Consider the following 19,644-nt stretch of genomic DNA (forward strand, 5'->3'; position numbering starts at 1 on the left):
AATCCGTTTAAGCTACAAAACGAATTCAAAGTTTGGGATTGTTAGAATCACTGGTGCTGTTGTTAAATGTTCCGGAAATAAACGCCATCACATAATCCTGTCAGAACGGCAGGTGCGCTGCTCTTCACTGCCACCTACTGACGGAGGTCAACACTTACATACAGAAATAAGCTGCAACACGTACTTGTCACAGGATGATTTGCTAAGCTATGTGTTTAATGAGCCTGTTTGCCCAAATCTGACAATCCACAGAGCTGCAGAAAGATCTGTGTGTCCCCCAGCTTTAGAGGAACACATGAGAAAAGCCTTAACATGGACAATTAAAGACTATGGAAGACAAGACTGAGCCCACTATAAATGCCATCGGGTAGGTACCAGTGTTTGAGTGCAACTAAAAGAATTACAATTGCTTCACCCTTTGACACATTATTTATTTAGAGTTTAACAGGGCTGCGTGACCTATTTATTTAGTGCCTTATGGTATTGTGGAGGCAGGCAGGTTACTTAGCGTGCTGTTTGAGAAGTAATGGACAGGAAGCACAACTCAGAGTCATGTGATGAGAGAGAGAGAAAGAGGTAGGGTGTGGTTGAAGACAGTGAGCTAGAAAAGTAGACAGGTCATATAAATAGCCACCATTATTTAAAGCTACTGTAGTAGGCATGTTTTTTAGATACATTTTTGTAATACTGGTTGGAAGTCTTTTCATATCTTGATAGGAATCAATAATTGAAGTTCTCTAAATATTTATATCTCTTCTGTGAAAGTCATGTTTGTCCAGTGATAGGAAGTCCTGCCTGGCTCTCAATTTATGTTTTGTGAAGCTCTCGTGCATCAGCACAGACCTTCCTGAATTTGCCAAGTGATAGATGTTCTTGGGTCAGTATTGTTGTTGACCCTGGGACAACATTACAATAAACCAATCAGATTTAAGGGACAGATTTACAATAAAGTGAAGTTAGGCTAACAGTCAGGGTATAAGGTGCTTCTATATCATTCTTATTGACCTATCATTTCCCTCTGATTATAGGAATAAGTTATGGTTAGAGTTTAGAGATAGGGCTCTACATTAATGTTGCTTCAGGGTACGCTCTACAGGTGATAAAGGTGCATTAACTGCGCTTGTGCTGTAAATGTATAGCCTATAGTAACTGCATGGCAACAGCTAAATCAGAATAGTCTTATTTCTCTTTACATTTTATCATCAAGATGTATTAATGCTTCATTTGTCATGGAGTGGGTTGCCAGCCCTCTTCCCCGCAGGCCACTTCATGGCCTGAACCACTTCAATGGTTGGAAGTCAGAGGCACTCTGCAGACAGCTCTGGTACAAGCCTGACCTATTTAAATCCTGTCAAAGCAGAGAACTCGCTTACTTGCCTTGCACTGTGGGTGCACAGATTTTAATGAAGCGTAGCAATAAATATTAGTATGATTAATCAGACCAAAATCAGGCGGTCAATCTCCAATCTGTAATCTTTTTGATTGTGTGTCACTTACAAGGGTCCTTAGATACAATGTTTCATTTATGCATCTCTAACATCCTTATTATGACAAAGGATAATGATGCGTTGCAAATCAGCTCGGGGAAAATTGTGCATTGTTATCATGAGGTGAGACCTCAGTAATGAGCGGAAGCCAGAGTTAGATAAAATTGATTATTTAAATACATTTTGTTCTGTTCTTTTAAGCTACATATTTATGTATATTTACGTTGCTACTAAATTAGTGATTTAAACACACACACACGCGCGAGCGCGCACGCATGCATTCATTAATTGCTGCTGACGCATGCAATGTGAAATTAGTTAACTGCCAATGTAATACCACTGTAATATGTCAAAGAAACGTCTATAATTACAGTAATAAAAAAATTCATTGCATGGGATAAAGTTTGCTGAATTGGCATGTCATTATGGTCATTCCAGAAGATGAATTTGGAAAAAGTGATCAGATTAAAACTCTTAATGTAAATGACTTGTCACACAGTAATGTGTACATTAACATTTACTCTATTATAAATGACATAACAAAGTAATATGTATAAATATAGTCACATAAAATACACCATTGTGTTTCGTGTACCATACTTTATGAATTCAGGCATTTCTTTAGGACCAGTGGTGAAATTATAACCTAACGATATACTGCCACCTAGAGTGAGAGTATCTAATAGCAACGGTACCTAAAATGTGTATAGTGGCTAAAGGTAAATTTGCTCTTTATTAAATTATTTTATTAAAGATGCATAAAAATGTATGCATGTTGCATTAGTATGTCTTGAGGATAAACTTTAAGAATCTTTAAGAAGATTTTAAATAGGCTTGGCCAAAATTACAACACATACAATGTTAAAAAAAGACTACATATGACCACAAAAGAGAACCAAATATTAATAAAATTGTAGTTAATGTAAAGTATGTTTTATTACCACTGAGTTTTTTGTTTCTCTGTGTATTTTTGTATTTTAATAAATCCCACAATTCCCTAATATGCTGTGGTTTGCCCACAGGAGAAAAGAAATGAACTAAAATACACTTTAAAGGGGACATATTGTTGAAATCTAACTTTTTCCATGTTTAAGTGCTATGATTGTGTCCCTAGTGCTTCTATCAACCTAGAAAATGTGAAAAAGAACAATCCAGTATAGTTTTGGTAAACCATTCTCTGCAAACATGTGAAAAAATAGGTCATTGAAATTTGGCTCCCCTTGTGATGTCAGAAGGGGGTAATACCGCCCTCTAATCTGCACTTTCCAACCACGACACTGCCATTTAGTGCAGACATCAACTCATTTGCACTTAAAAGGACACACACAAAATAGGGCTGGGCGGTATGAGCAAAAATTCATATCCCAGTATTTTTTTTAGGAATCCCGGTATCCGATATATATCCGGTATTTTTTACAAAAAGGATAAAAATGTTACTTGAAAGTCAAAGCCTTTATAATCTTTGTGGCTGAAGTTGTTGTACCATAAAGTTGTATACACTCCCTAATAAACTATCTATTCCACTTCAAATCAAAACTAAAATTATATACCATGCAGTACCATATAAAAAATTATCTTTGTTAAAGCCTTTATCTTACCCGAAATGACTGTATGCTCATGTCCTTGATGGGTGGTAAATGTTTGTCATACCAAAGTTGTTTAGCTGGGTTTAGTTAACTTTATATACAAACCAGTGAAGTTCTTAATCATTTTTTTTTTACTTTGTTTTGTGCACATGGGCATTATCATGTAATATGATCTTTAATCTATAATATAATTATAATTATAGAAAAGTGTCCTGCCCATACTATTGAAATTATTATCCATAAAATTAGAAACACACAATTCTCATTAATATACTGAACTGTCTGTAGCATTAAGATTTGTGTTCACAGAATTTACTAAAGTAGTCAATCCTCTTCATTAGAAGAGTCACAGTCCTTTTGTCCTTACAGTGTATTCCAGTCACAAAAATGGACAAAACTTAAAAACATATGATCCAAAATAATTAAGTTTATAGAACATATGTGGTTCTGGAATCTGATTGACTATACGTGCAAACTGAAAATATAATGCGCACACATTCAGCACATTTAAAGTGTCTTTGTTTCATTCACACACATCCTCCCTTACTATTTATTAATAATAATCTCATTAATTCACACTAATAGCTTCACTGAAGCAGCACAATCATTCGTTACTAATTCTAAAGTGACGTTTTAAAATTAAAATTAAATAACGGAGACTTGTTTCTGGCTGTTATACTGGGCTTTGAATCTGAGGAAAAAGTTCACAGCAAAATAAAACTCCTTCGGAGTTTCTGTTTTTTCTACGTATTTGTCCCGTCGAACTAAAGTATAAACGCAGTATCACTCACCTGCTATTGCTATAATAGTGATGATGAGAAATAACTGCAATAGCGTGTTAGATAAATAGGTGTTGTGATGGAGCGTCAGACATGTTGTTGGAATGAAAGCACACATATGCAGCGGTAACTTTATTCCAATGATCTCTCTGTAAAAGCAGGTTGAGGAGACATTTTATTTTAGTCTTGAACTCAGTTATTACAATCCTCCGAGTGCATGCAGCCGCAGTTTTTGAATGTCCACATTCATGAGGCGCATACAAGCGTCACAGAGTTTCTGCGTGCTTCTCCATGTCGCGTATTTGCTGTGACGAGCGGGCTTGCGCAGAGCGCGTGTATGCGCGCTTCAGTTGTATTAAACCATATCGATATAAACGGTATGGGCTAATTCCGCATCGCGTCGGGAACCCATATCGATATATCCCCTAAATCCGATATACCGCCCAGCCCTAACACAAAACGACACATTTTTGCTTTTAACATCCATCTGTGTGATATTTTAAGATGAAAATGTACATACGTACTCTGGGAACACCAAAGATTTATTTTACATCTTAAAAAAGTCTTATGAAATTAACCATTTAAGTAAATGTACTATTTTCAAGCACTAATTTTGTACTTGATATACAAAAAAATAGTCTTTAGTATTTCTTCAGATAAATTTATGAACATCTTTACTTAACTGTGCTATGTTGAGACACCATTTATTACTAAAAATCAGTTTTAAGTATTACTGGTATTTAGTATACTTTTTTTAAAGGGGAATAAATTGCTACTAAAATAGAACTATAGTTTTAATTAGTATTTATAGTGTATAACATTTATACTAGTATTTAAAACCAAAATAACAACATACTAAAGTATATTTTTAGTAAATTGAGGTATACTTCATTTGTACCTGGTTTGGCTTTTTGACAATTTATTTGAGCACTACACTACAACAAAAAGGTACAAGAAAAGTACTACTATAGATGTCACTGGGGTGGTACCTTTTCAAAAAAGTACTTTTGTACCTGAAAGGTACAGACTGGTACCTAGAGGTGTATTTGTACCAAAAGGGTACACAGTAGTACCTTTTATAAATTTATCATCCCAGTGACAACTTTTGTACCCGAACATTGAAATGTTCAAAGTGTTGTGTTAATTTCAGTAAATTGAAAAAGCAAATAAATAAAAACGGGCAACTGTGTGTATGATAAAAGTCTCAAACATCATAGAGTCATAAAATAATCATCATCTTCAAAGATATTTACATTTATTAGAGAAGGAACTGCAAGGAGGTAAATACAGTACAATATAGTGTCGACCTGGTGCATCACATTTTAGGCACTTAGCATAAAAAAATAAACTTGTCTCTCATAAAACCTGTGACATGGGCATTACAACCAGGACATTTTTTTGCCTCGGACAAACATTATTTGGTTGACAGGTGACTGAGTGAAGACTATATTTTAGCTCTTTCAAGGCATGGTATAACTTTTAGTTTCACACTGGGCCTTTTGAGCCGAATATTAGTCAGCTGTTAATGGTTTGCATAAACAATTCCACTACTTCCCATGTATAACAGTGATTGTCATGTCACAAAGATGGTGAGAAACAAACGTAGAGTGAACATTGAAGTAACGTGTCCAACATCATGGTTCTAATGTTACCTAATGGTTGCAACAATAACTGTCCAAACATGGGAAAAAGCAAAGCTTTAGGAAATGACCACTTATACATCCAAACAACAATTAAAAACACTTAACACTACTATTAAATCAAGGACGCTACTTAAATCAAGGATGGATTATTACCTTTCTGCCATCAAAGCTTTGTCTTGCACCATCAAGCACCATGAACAGAGATTTACAGACCAACATATTAAAACATCTCTGAACAGTATAGCAGATAAGATTACTTTTTAGCATACTATCCAGAATTAACAGAGGCAATCTTAAAAAAAAAAGATTAGCAAATTGACTGATCCATATTTCGAGATCACACTTTATTAGTTCTGGAAAGCATTTCAGTCGACCTCTTAAAGAATCAAAAGATATGCTGACTGCCTTAACTCTGTTTTAATGCTTTAGCCATAGCTGTTTACATGGATTATAAACAAGTATCAACAAATGAATAGACAACCATAGTGAACTTGAGACATTTTAGTTATTGGTATAGCACCAATACACCCTGGTGTACTCTAAGCACGTATATTTGGACTCTACTATGAAAAAGACCCTCGTAAACTTTGAGGCAGAATGAGGGACTCAAGTATCACAGAAAATGAAAATACAGTTAGTGTTTGGTTGGCTATCTGAGGTTTGTTGGCTTGCATCTCAATAAATCCTGTGTAATCCTTAAAGCATAATCATACACATACAGGTGCATTTCTTCATTTTTTAAAGAGGAAGGACAGAGACAAAAACTGAAATGATGCCAACTTTAAAGTCCATTATTGCTACTAAAATGACCCCGGGTCTGTGTTGATGTAATGAGGGGAGATGCATGGCACCCGCAAAGCGTAAATCTGACGCTAACAACCGAAATGAGAACATGAAAATACAGCGTATTAATGGCAAACCACCTCAGGAAAAAACATGCAATAGTTTTAAAAGGATGGCTTCCACAGGAACCAATTGGTTTGTTTTTAGAATTCGTCATGTTTGTTACAATTCCTAAAATAATACTAAAACTCACAGGTAAAAACCTAAATCATTTTTTCCATTCATTTCATAACCCAAACATATTTACTCCACTCATTTTGAACAATTTTATATCATCCAAGACATTAATGGGAAGTAAAAATGTGTTGTGACCTTTTACAATGCAGGTTTGAAGAATGTAGCCAACTTAATTTGTACATAAAGTTAAAACTGGACCATTCATACAAAGATTATGGAATTACCTGAGAATCGGTTCAATTGTCTGCATTAAAAAAGGTCTATAAGAGACAGCACCTTCTTTTATATATCAGTGATCTTCTTGCTTGCACCATAAACATACAGTGTGTCCAGTTTTCACAGTTCCGTTCTATACATACTCTAAAGTTTCCATATTTAAATATACAAGGGTTAAAATTATTTACATACAAACTGGTTTCAGGTACCAAACTCTTTTCTATTACACTATACCCTTTAAAAAGCTTCTGAAGAGAAATCTATGGAAAATAATATTGACAGGTTAACGGTATCTTACTGTACTATTAAAAAAGGAAATCATAATAAAAGAACTGTTTTTTTTCTACAATGAAGGATGGCATTTAGCCCAATCCAGGGGCTTTGTAGTTGCATCAGAACATCTTATTCCAGTCTCTTGTTGCTTCCATAAGATGCCGTTGACCGTGGCCGATCCAATCCTCTTGGTTGCCGAAGACTCGGCCGCAAAACCAGCAACAAAACTTTGCCTGCTGCTCTGAACCACCAGACGAGGACCTCACCACCTCATACTTATTCCTGCTCGTCTTTTTTAACTTAAGTTTTAATATGAATCTCTCTGCGACAGTGCGTCCGACTGGCCTGGGTCTAGCACCAGCATTGCCGTTGGAAGCATTCTGCATTGAAAGTACATTTGGAGGACGGGTGGGGTTCAGCTCGGAAAGGGCTTTAACCGTAGTTTCGGACAGCATCACTTTGAGAACGTCTCCTTTGTACCTGTTCACTGACCTCATAATGCTAGCAACTTCGGGGATGTCCGCGTCAGGGTGGTTCAGCACGACCACAGGCTGGTTTCGGCGGGGACATTTGATTTCTTGTAGCGGACTAAAGGGACAGAGCCTCAACGTTCTCTCCACGTCCTTTGCCGCAGGCTCCCAAATTGAGGTAGCGTCTTTGTCAGCTGGTGACTTGCTTGACATTCTCCTCGCTTTAGGAGAGCTCTCCATTAACTCTTCGAACAGTGCCCTTCTCCTCTTCTTTCTTTTACTTTGTGGATGGGTGGGACTGAAAATGATCGGCACACTATTTAATGCTACGTTATGAACGCCGCCGCTTTTCATTTGAACGTTTGATGGGGATACCACATGTTTAACCTGAACAGGGATGAGTTTAGGACCTTGGGAATTAGACGTTGTCAGGCCTGTAGACACACTGGTGGACATTAATAAGCAAGGTGATTGTAAAGAGCTAGCGGCAAGGTATACTGGTTTCTTGGCTGTTGTATATGGAGCGGTAGTAAGAAATCTGGCACCATTTGCACCTCTAACAATTCTAAGGAAAACTCTTTTTCCACCTTCATTTACTTGGTTGCCCTGGTTTGAAGCTTTCCCATCTGAATTATTTACAAGCACACCTGACTTAGCTGGAGAAATGTATCTCACCAAGTAGGCTTGTCTACCAGTCTGTAGGGAACCGGTTTTGTCTCCTGGGTTGACAGGCATGGCCAATACAGGACGGGTTGCAAGAACAGTCTTAGAACTCGCACTAGTAGACTCACTGTTAACCGGACTAACCGGGAGTGGTCTTTGTACTAAATAACAAGTCTGTGGGATGTTGGTCGCCTGCTCCCCTGATGAAGACTTGACAGCACCTGATAACAAAATAGGTCCTTTAAGAGCAGAGGCATTGACAAAGTAGCGTTTTCCATGGGTGCCTTGTGCCAATTGGGCAGCTGTTTGTCCTTTAGTGTCCCCGCTTGAATTTTGTGCGGCCAATCCGATTCTACCTCCATTTAAAGTAAACGCCACTCCTGTGGTACTATTAGGCGTCTCAATACCAGGTACATAGGACACATTAATTTTGGGAGAACTTGACTTGGAAATCAACTTGAAACCAGCGCCACTTTTTAGCTGAACCGGCACAGCGTACGGATTCTCCGCAGTTTGAAGGAACATCTGCTGTTTTCCTTCAGGTGTCTGCAATATCCTAAGTGTGGTTTTGGTTGGCCGGACAGTTTCTTGTACTGTATTCCTTACTCTCTCCTTCTCAAGTTGCTGACTGATGATGGCATCCGAGTGCTTTTCAAGTATCTTGCCCAAAACAGCCGCATTGTTCAAATTTACTCCCGACTTGTCGCCCACGTCGGCTGCACCTTCCTGGTTCGTGTCCGTGACAGACGAAGAAGCAGTTTCTCGCTCTTTCTCAGGAAGCAGTGAATCGTCAACAGTAGCTATGCACTCATCCACCTCTATATCGCTGTCCGAGACCCGTTCTAATGCTTTCTCTCCGCTTTCAGCAATTGTGTCGCTGTCATTAGCCCCTCCCTCTTTGCTACTTTCTAAATCTTCTTCAGATTGATCATTTGGAAGAGGAGGAGATGCAGGCAGAGTTAAGCTCCAGTCACCATAATCTTCCTCGCACTCCTCCTCTTCCTCCTCCAAACCCTGTGGTGAATCTTCATCAGGCTGCAGTGACTCAGGTGAGCTGCCTGAGGTGTCTTTAGAATAATTGTGAAAACTAAATACTTCTTGACTTGGGGAAGTGAGTGAGTTATTTATTATATCTACATTGGATTCTTTGGCATCTTTTAATTTACCTGTACTAGTTTTATGTTGTGGATTTACATTTGTATCTTTTTTAGTGACTGTAGAGGACTGGCAATTTAAAACGGTAATGTTTTTAGAGTCAAAAACAGCATAACTAACTTTGGGGGGAAATTGAATTTTATCTTTAACCACTGTATCTGAGGACAATAAGGTGTCAGGTTTGTCAGAATCAAGTCCCTCTTCAGCCAATAAACTGTGGACTGTGTTCTTCTCTAAAGGACTTTTAATAAGGGCATTCTCTTCTTTATCATCACATGAATGACAATCTTCAGAAAAAACTTTACTACAGTATTTATCAGAATTCTGTATATGTGATTCCTCTGAGATCACAGAAAATGTTGTCTTATCTGCAGCCATCTGAGATTTCTGCATACTTGCACATTTATCTACAGTTATCTCAAGGTCTGATTTTGCATGGGAAATTGTGGTTTCATCTGCAGATACTGAGGGTTCATCTATAACTGAATCCAACAATACAGTTTTATCTTTAGATGATTCGATTTTAGCCATTGGCATGTCAGTGCAACTTAAACCAGGAAGTGCGTTGGGTGGACTTTCTAGCTGGATGTCATCATTAAACCTTCTTTCACTTTCACAGACGATAGATACCTCATGAGGTGATGACCTCCCGTTGGATTGACTTCTCAGAGATGGGGAAAGTGTAAGATCTTTTGAGGCGGAAGGGGAGACTGCTTTATTTGCCTTCTGAGAGCTTACTTTGGGATCCTCTATCAAGGGAAGATGGTTGTCAATGTGATTTTCAACTTCTTTTGACTGTTCTTTAACTGAAGATTTCAAATCCTTTTTAGCACCAGAATCGTTCGCTTCTCCAGACTCTAAACTGACAAGAGAGATCGGTGAGAACGAGGAGCTGGGGTTACTCGTCGTTTTTTCTTTATCTTCACCAATGTGTGAATTATAGAGTTCACTTTCAGTGGAGTCCTCTTGTTTTGCTGGTATGACTTTAAGAACCAAGTGTTTTTTACCATCTACCATCTTAAAGCCGATGACTTTAGTGGTGCAATTTGGTGGAATCGAAATTTTATTTTTCACCATAAGAACAGTCAGTCCATTACTGTTGGTTGGATACAGAAGTTCTCGTGCAGGACTACTCTCATGCTCTTGTAACTTTTGCGGTTGGGGTGTTGTCGATGAAATGGGGTGCGGCTCACTCTTTAGGGGAGACTTTGTCCATTTATTACTATCTTTTGTAACTCCAACAGCTCTCTCAAGAAACTGCTGGGTTTCTTCCAAAGTTTTTTCAGGATTAAACAATCTTCCGTTCTGATCGAGCAGACCTACAGCAGGGAGGGAGTTTAGTTTTGACATCCACTGTTGTTCTCTAGGTGCTCCACCTGGAGGAGTCTTTTTGAGGAACAGTTTTAATCCAGATGAATTGACACCAGAATTGTCCTCATTTGCTCTCCACTTGTTTGTCCTGTCCACCTCATCGCCGTGTGTCACAGTAAGATGCTTGCTCAGGTACTCTTTACGAGCCGCACTGTAGCCACAAATCTGACAGGAGAAAGGAAAAGTCCCAGAATGCACCTGGTTATGCCTCTGAAGCTCTCCTTGCGCTGGGCTCACATGTGGAGATTTTACACATTTGTGATTTCGTTCGTTGTGGTGATGAATGTGCTGAACAAAGGTTCCTGCATCTCTCGTCGAAAACTCACACTTTTTGCAGCGGAAATGTCCATTGTGGCTGTGGCAGTTGGTGAAGTGCCTGGTGAGCCAAAGAAGTGAATACTGCACCCCGTCATTGCAAATTTCGCACGTGACTAAAGTGTTTCGATGTCCAATGCGGTGTCTCTGAAGGGCAGAAAACTCATTGGTGAAAAACGAGCACAGGTCACACGGATACGTTGGAAGGGTTCCCTTGTGAGCACCTTGAAAATGTTTTAGCAAGTCATTAGGGCTGTAAGTGGTGTCGTCTTTGCATTCAGAGCAGCAGAAACTTAGTATTTTTCCAGAGAAGATCGCACCCTGCTGCATCCTTCCAGGAGCTTTGCTGTCTGTGTGAAGATGATTGGTACTTGACTCCTCAGGGACTGTTTCATCTTGGTCACCATGCTCATTGCAAGAGCCTGTCTCTGGAAGCTGATGTGAGGGAAAATCAAGAGGCAAAGTCTGGACCAGCGAAGTGTCATCGTCTTGGCTGTTGTCATGGCTTTCAGGGGGATCATCTGGTGTTGTCAAGTCAACCTCCATGTTTTAGAATAAAGGTTCCTGAAAAGGTAAAAAACACATTCAATTAAACATGTAATTATATTATTATTAGCAGTATTATCACGAATATTATTATTAACATAAAATTGCATAATTACAATGCAGTCATGTTTATATATGAAGAACTCAAATGCAAAACCCTCAAGGTGCATCTAATAAGGTATTATTAAAAAAATACCCTTAATGGATTAGGCCAACAAACCGGTATTTATGTATGACCTGAGGCTGGGATTAAGCAGATTTTAAAGAACGTAGTTGATGAACGTATAAAACGTTGCAATTGGTGGCATTTAGAGGCTTCTACACCTGAGCTCCTACATTTTTCCACAAATAATGTATTTTAGCTGGACAACATTACAATTACCTTCAATGTTAGTTTGCTATTGAGTAAACGGCCCTTGCTTTGTAGACTACGACTAATACTAGTATGCATAAAAAATTCATAACTTTTGTTGTCTTATTTCAAACTTGTGTCAAGAGAGCAGATCAGAAACAGTTCAATATGCTTATCATTTCAATTACACTATTATTTCTTTGTGACATACTAAGCAAGTAGTTGCACTATAGTCTTTTATAGATCTTGCTGTATATTACAGAATAAGCTATTTAAAAAATGTAGTTCTTGTAAAGGCATGCGGCATAAGTAGCATGGTTGAGCAAAACACTTTTGAATGATACATAACATACTAAAATATAATAAACTGAAAAACTAATTTGATTTGCATGTCACATATATTTTTAGCTTAAAATTGTATTTTTGAGCAGTGAACTACAAAATGACTTAAAATGCTACTTTAACATAATCTTAATGTCATTTTCTCAATGTCAAGGCTGAACAAGCAGGCTTTAAAGAAAAGCTCCAAAATAATGTTACACCATTGGAACTTTTCAACAGAAAATAATTTGCCACAAGCTACATTTTATATTAGAAAGTATATTTATTTTTCTCGTACTCAATGTCTTCATAATAATGTCTTAATTTAATATTCGTTCAATAATCCTACAACAATCTGCCTGTGAATTCAAGGCTATAGTCTCCTAATCTAATTATTTCACTTCAATTTTATTCATTGACATGACCTTACTCAGTCAATATCAGAGACACTAAGCTTATATTCTAAAATGATGTAGGATTTTACATAGAAAACAGTGAATCACAAAAAATTACCTTAGCTGGGTTTTCACAGGCAGGGACACATTTATTAGTTCCAAATTGAGTTTATTGTTTGATTACCTACATGCAAACAAATTTCCTTTAAAGGGGACATAACAAGACCTTTTTAAGATGTAAAATAAATCGTTGGTGTCCCCAGAGTATGTATGTGAAGTTTTGGCTCAAATTACCATATATATCATTGATTCATTTATTATAACATGTTAAAATTGCCGCTTTGTAGGTGTATGCAAAATGTGGCGGTTTTGGGTGTGTCTCTTTAAATGCAATGAGTTGATCTTTGCACTAAATGGCAGTGCCATGGTTGCATAGTGCAGATTAAAGGGCGGTATTATCCCCTTCTGACATCACAAGGGGAGCCACATTTCAATGACCTATTTTTTCACATGTTTGCAGAGAATGGTTTACCAAAACCAAGTTACTGGGTTGATCTTTTTCACATTTTCTAGGTTGACACAAGCACTGGGGACCCAATTATAACACTTAAACATAGAAAAAGTCAGATTTTCATGATATGTCCCTTTTAAGTAAGTGGATGTGCTATTTCACAATGTAAATTATATTGATAAAGTGAACAGTCTAATAAGACCCCCATGTTAAACCAAGATGTCAACTGAGAGGGTCACAGCACATCACTGATGAAAACTCATGCATAGCCATAATAAAACCTCATGTTTAAGTGTAAATTTTTAATATGATCCTAATATCTATATGCATTTCCAGGCTTTTCAGTAATGTCACAATGTCCTAAATGCACAAGTGTATTCAAGTTTCAGAACTGCTGCATTGGCCAAAGTTTTGACCAGACTTAATATACACCAAGCACTTCACAATCTACAGATGCACAAACAAACTTAAAAAGAAAACAACTCGCGCTACAAACAAGCAACAGCAAACAACAAAGCTTGTTTATGCGAATAATCAAAGTCGGCTATTTGTATTTACTTGACATTCACCAACTTTGTGAAACGCGGACAAGCACAATGCACAGCCAACTAAAAAGGAAGTGCCATGTCAATCGACTCAACGCGACAATGATGGCCGTGCATATCTTGATGCACAGCAACTATCCCGCGACAAACACATCCACACACGTCACTAAAAACACTTTATCCATAACATAGTTATTTATCGATATAAACACAAAAAGCAACTCGCCCCCCACCCACGCCAGACATTATCAAACGATTAAAAACGAAGTCGACGCAAGCGCGCGTTACTCTAAAAAGTGATGGCTACAACCGCGTGTTATGTAAATATGCCATAATATAAATAAACTGTTGTAAATCGAGCAGTTAAAATGAATTTACCTCTCTTTTCTCTTCAGACGGGCAGGTCAGTGACGGCAGCCATGACAGTTCCATCCGGGTTCCGCTTGCTCTGAAGCGCGTGAGGCAGGAACTCGAAGCGGATGAATATGGATTACCTGCAAAGTCTCATTAGGTTGGCTTTACCAACAGATATTTATGTTTGTCTCTCAAATCAAATTGTCTACGTGAAATAAAACGGCCCCTCTGGTGATAAATAATAATTTTCAGATGAATTAATATCAATTAAGTTTCGTGTAGCGTTTGTCCGCTTCGGAGCTGGCCATGCTGTTGTTTTGTAGACACTAGGGACGCCATGATTCATTGTAACTTAGCACGCCATCTTGACTTACTGTATCATTACTCCAATGTTACAACAGCGTTTATCAGCTCAGTCTCTGATGTTAATGGCGCCCAAACATGCTGCAAATAGATGTATGAATCAATGTGCTATTATGATGATGGTGATATTTCCTCTATGGTAGTTATCTAACTATGTAACAATTGCTATGCAAATTGCCCACCATTTACAAATAATAATCATAACTATATGCGCACAAAGAACATTTCACTACAATTGTTGTTGAATAAAAATTTGTTTTAAGGACGAATTAAAGTTATATATTCTGAAATATATCAGTGATTGTTATTTTGAATGTGATTTTATATTACTGACACTAATTATGCCACTTCTAAATGAAATATAAAGTAATCACAGTTGCCTTTTAAAAGAGTGATTATACTTTGGCTTAGGCTATATAAAAGAATTAAAATATATATTCAGAAATATTTTCAATGAAGCAAATCCCATTAATATTGTGATTTTACATACATACTGACATGTATTATATGCTAATACAAAGTGACAAAGTCAGTTGCATATATCAATTCTATTTAATGTCATTTAAAGGTAAGGAAATTTTATTTCTGTATGCATTGATGCATGCATTTGTTAATCATACTAGAAATAAAAAATAAATAATCGTAAAGTAAGAAAGCCATGTTTTTTAACTGAGTTTACACGGGTTAAATACCAAATATTTGTCTGAAATGGATGTTACAGTATTTTAATGCTTTCAAACCATAAGATGGGATGTGACCAGACATGTCTGAATAGTAGTAAGGGGATTCAGCTCATCCCATGGTGGCTTCACCACATGCATTAGGTAAATCTGGATAACTGATGTCACAAATGTACTTAATTTGTTTTACATAATAAAACATATTAGGCCAAAGGTAGGTTAAGATCAGGGTTAAATTAAATAATTTTCCCTTAGACATTTGTAAAATTATTTTTATATCTAGTTTAATTTTATATCTTTAGCACAATGCTTTGGTAAAACTATGGGTTTAGTGATTGTTTAAAACCTTAGTGAAAATATTTGAGATAAATCTACAACAATAGAATATAATTTTTTTTGGGGGGGGGTGGGTAATGTCTCTTAAATGTAAACCTCTGAAACAGTTGTATTTAATGTTTGACCTCTTTGATTACACGGTTGAATTGTTAGTTGTAAGGCATTTATACAATTAACTCTATAAATGTTACCGTTCAATGCAGTATTGAAATGTGCCTGATAATAATAATTGACCCACTGGTTTATAGCTACCAATCAGTTGCAGCAAGAAAACCAGCCATGCAATTTACAAGATTTTACATGGATTAAGAAAATAAAAACAAGAGAAGCAAACAGTTTATAATCAGACATAAAATGGGTTTTGAATTTAATGCTGTATGTAAATTGAACTAGCTTTTGTTTGAGCTTTATTATTGCATTTATTGTTTATTAAGATCATTTATGTGCTGTTTTCATGTAGTTAAGAAATATATCGGTAATTAATCACAGTTGTTTTATTATTATTGTCAGAAAATGACCATATAGTTGTATGCCTATGTGCCTGAGGTTTATTCATATTCATGAGGGCATTATCAGAGCTGTTAAAGGGTATGAATCAGCACCATAGCAGTCTTTGTATGAACTGATTGAGGAATATCAATCAAAGAGGCTTTGGCACGTTCATCAGACCTATTTGCACCCATGATGTCATGTGATCTTTTAAGTTGATTAAACAGAATATAACACATGTTAAACTTTTAGTGGAAATGAATTTCCCTTTTTGAATTTCCTGTATAGTATTAAAACACAAAACTGATATTGTATATGTTAAGAGAAAAACTATTAAACTGTAATAGTATTGTTTATGATTAGGGAAATTATGGATACTCTTATAATATTAGCTGTTTAAACATACATTTTGTTGAATATTACATTGCAATTATGTTTGTCACATTAGCTTATTTTAGTTTAAAGAATAATTAAAGCAATTCCAGCATTATGGACGTGATATTTGCATTAAACACTTGAAATATAAATTGTCAAAGAATACATTTTTGACCAATATCTTGAACCATCTGTTTATATTTTTCTAAACACTTGATGATAAACTCCAGACATTAAAAAAATATTAGTCTATACTCTTGTTTTCCATTTTAAATGAGAAAATGAAATATGCATGTGTTATAGATGTGACAAAAAAGTACACTAGTTTTGGGGAGACATTCTTTGAATTAAAAGGCAAAAACCATAAGCAATAATACCCAACAAATGGAGAAGGGCTCTTCAAAGAACATTTAATATTTATTTTAATATTATTTTGTATGCACTTTTATGAGGAAGAAACAACATTATGGATCTGACATTTCTCCTTTATGGACGTGCCAATTCTGAAATTTGCACTTACTAACTAAAACAAATAATAAAAAACTTTAACCGAGACTTTGCATATTTTAACCATAAAATATTGACATTTGAGATATCAGTATGGTTAAAAACTTTGGGTAAAAACTTTACTTTCATGATAGGGTTGACATTTGCATGGAATTGCAAATTTAATTTAAATGCTAATCCTAAAATTAAAAATAAAATTAACAACAACATCATTATAACAGATAATACATATGTTCTCTGTAAATATATTAGCTTTTTTATACTGTAACATTACATGGCAATTTTTTTTATATAACATTATATAAATACAACAACAAATTTTAGCAAATTAATTACATTGGTTAATTAATTACATGTATATAACTTTTCAGTTTTTTATTACCACTCGTACTAAAAGATTTTATATGCTAACACATATTTTGTTTAGGGTTGTCAAAAGATTAATCGCGATTAATGGCATCCAAAATAAAAGTTTGTGTTTACATATATAACATATGTGTGTGTAGTGTGTATAATTATTATTTATATATAAAAACACACACAGTCATGTATAAAATTAAGAAAAATTGGTTATACTTACATATAAAATATTTATATTTCTATATAATATAAATTATTTAAATGTATATACAGTATATAAATGCAAATATTCATTAAATATATACATGAATGTGTGTGTATTTATATATAGATAATATTTACACACAGTACACACACATATGTTATGTAAACACAAACTTTTATTTTGGATGTGATTAATCGCGATTAATCTTTTGACAGCCCTAATTTTGTTTAAAAGTTTACAAATTTTGAGATACTTTAATACTTAATACTAAAATAGTAAATCGTAAGGATCATACCAACAGTCTTACAAATTGCTCTAATAATTTAGCAGCATTATGTTTTTGATGACCAACAAAAGAAAGTGGATGAATGAAGTGTGAATTAAGGTGTGGCATGTATTAAGGTGTGACTTAACCATTAAAGATTATGGAGCCCACTTAACCTTCAAAGTGTACAGATGTTAGGACAGCCCACCCTGAACCTAGGAGGGCAGGTATAAATGGTGACAGGCCTCCAGTCCTTAATCAGCAGCACAAGGAGCAGTAACAGCGTAACAGAGCATTGAGCTTGACCTACTCACATCTCAGAATTACATTCTACAAGTGATCAAAATTTCATTATCAGATATGTGGTCTGACTGCATTGGTGAGAATTTATTATTTGTTTATTTCCTTCAGCAATTTTTCAAAGATTTTCTGATTTTAATGTTCTTGCTAGGCATTGTTATTAGCATGTATTTTAAATATCTCAATGTTGTTAGTGTAGACAGCATAACAGTCTATATCTGAATTAATTATGTTTACGATGTGCAGTAGTATAACTATATCTTCTCACTCTTACAGCTCAAGATGGAAACTCACAGGCCAGTAAAATTGCAGGCCGCAGGAAGAGAACCAGTTTTACCAAAGAGCACTTGGAACTTCTACGAATGGCTTTCAGTGTTGATCCTTACCCTGGCATAAGTGTCAGGGAAAGTCTGTCCCAAGCAACTGGTCTTCCAGAATCACGTATTCAGGTATTTTAATATCATTGTATGATCATATGATAACTGTGTTTATTGTATCTGTAACTTTTTATTGTGATTTATTGCAACTGTGTTAGTATAAATGGTAAGACATGGAATGCTAATTGATTTTGTTTGCTTTCAGGTGTGGTTTCAAAACAAGAGGGCCAGAACTTTAAAGAACAGAGCCACTAGGACCTCACCTCAGCTCGACAGCACATCTCCTCTGCCGAGCCCTTTTCTACCCCCTTACATGTCGAGCATGGGGGGCAATGGACAGCAGGGATGCATTCAAGAAGGAGCCTTCAACATTCCTCAACCTCAGATGCCTCAGACATCTCCACAGCACTTTATCTTTCCACCAGTAGAGTACAGCACACCAGCTATTAAGCCAAGGCAAAGCAGACTGATGGGGACCAGCTCTCCATCTTTTCCTGTTGATCCGCAAGCTATGGCAGACAGCTGGAGCTCTGGGGGAAGCACACAGTCCACTCCTGAGTCTACATGGAGTCCAGCAGCGCAGAGTTTTGGAAGTTCATACAATGATGAAAGTCACATGTTTCTCTACCCACCACCTCCTTACCCACATGGAAGTGCCAGAGTTGAGTGTGTTACTGGTCTGGAGTCACTGCCAACTTCCCCTGCCTCTTCTGATTCTGCGTTTTGGGACATGGGTGTGGAAATCAGCTCTCCAAATGTGCCATACTCTGAGTGTGATAGCCCATGGGACAGGCTTGTTGAGGAGCAGCAGCCTGTGGCCCCACTTCCAGATCTGGGTCCTCAGTGTCTGGAGGATGTCCTTGGTGAAATGCAGCCAGCCTGGTGGAACTTCAACGGACAGATGGATCTGCAGTAATCTTTCAAATATCCAGAACCCAGGACACTATTAGGGACATTGTTTTTAATATGGGGGAGAAATTATGGATGGTTTTTCTGAACTTTATTTATTAGGAATTATCTGAAAAGCATAGTTGTGGAAATGCAGGTTCGATATCCACATTGTGTAATAATTTATTTATTTTACTGCTTTATTTTACATTAATTTATTTCTACTAAGGAGTAGATTGGAAATGGCAACCTTTTGCTGGACCAGTTTAATTTTGGTCTTATTTATTTTTATGCTCTTTAAAGGTATTACAGTGCAGTTGGGATATTTATTTTTTGCATATTTTATGAAGGCTACTGACATATTGTTTTACTTTATATATATTTATTTGAAATAAAATATTAAAAATGAATAAATTTGTTTGTGGATTTCTTACAAACTTGTATTTTTTCATAACTCTTCATTACTGAAGACCCAATCACCTTTATTCGTATAATTC

At 36.3% G+C, this 19,644-nt stretch overlaps 2 protein-coding genes across 2 annotated transcripts; one reads left to right on the forward strand and one right to left on the reverse strand.

Annotated features, from left to right (window-relative positions):
- The first annotated feature begins 119 nt into the window (after positions 1-119).
- Positions 120-19,504, forward strand: mxtx2 (mix-type homeobox gene 2). The gene is made up of 4 exons (XM_073867020.1): positions 120-367; positions 14,044-14,159; positions 18,159-18,331; positions 18,465-19,504. The coding sequence occupies exons 3-4, from the start codon at positions 18,245-18,247 to the stop codon at positions 19,173-19,175; spliced, it is 798 nt and encodes a 265-aa protein (XP_073723121.1). The 5' UTR covers positions 120-367; positions 14,044-14,159; positions 18,159-18,244; the 3' UTR covers positions 19,176-19,504.
- LOC129420872 (zinc finger protein 518A) lies at positions 5,091-14,163 on the reverse strand. Its single transcript, XM_055176022.2, has 2 exons — positions 14,027-14,163; positions 5,091-11,542 (listed from the first exon to the last, which is right to left on the reverse strand). Exon 2 carries the CDS (start codon positions 11,522-11,524, stop codon positions 7,124-7,126), a length of 4,401 nt encoding a protein of 1,466 aa, XP_055031997.2. The 5' UTR covers positions 11,525-11,542; positions 14,027-14,163; the 3' UTR covers positions 5,091-7,123.
- Positions 19,505-19,644: the final 140 nt, after the last annotated feature.

The sequence above is a fragment of the Misgurnus anguillicaudatus genome, chromosome 4 (assembly GCF_027580225.2).
Source record: "Misgurnus anguillicaudatus chromosome 4, ASM2758022v2, whole genome shotgun sequence".
Classification (NCBI taxonomy): domain Eukaryota; kingdom Metazoa; phylum Chordata; class Actinopteri; order Cypriniformes; family Cobitidae; genus Misgurnus; species Misgurnus anguillicaudatus.

Bases quoted from the DNA above. Each gene is read 5' to 3' on its own strand.
- LOC129420872 (XM_055176022.2), bottom strand. From the start codon at position 11,524: ATGGAGGTTGACTTGACAACACCAGATGATCCCCCTGAAAGCCATGAC.
- mxtx2 (XM_073867020.1), top strand. From the start codon at position 18,245: ATGGCTTTCAGTGTTGATCCTTACCCTGGCATAAGTGTCAGGGAAAGT. The intron at 18,332-18,464 runs GTATTTTAATAT...GTTTGCTTTCAG, and splicing joins TTCCAGAATCACGTATTCAG to GTGTGGTTTCAAAACAAGAG.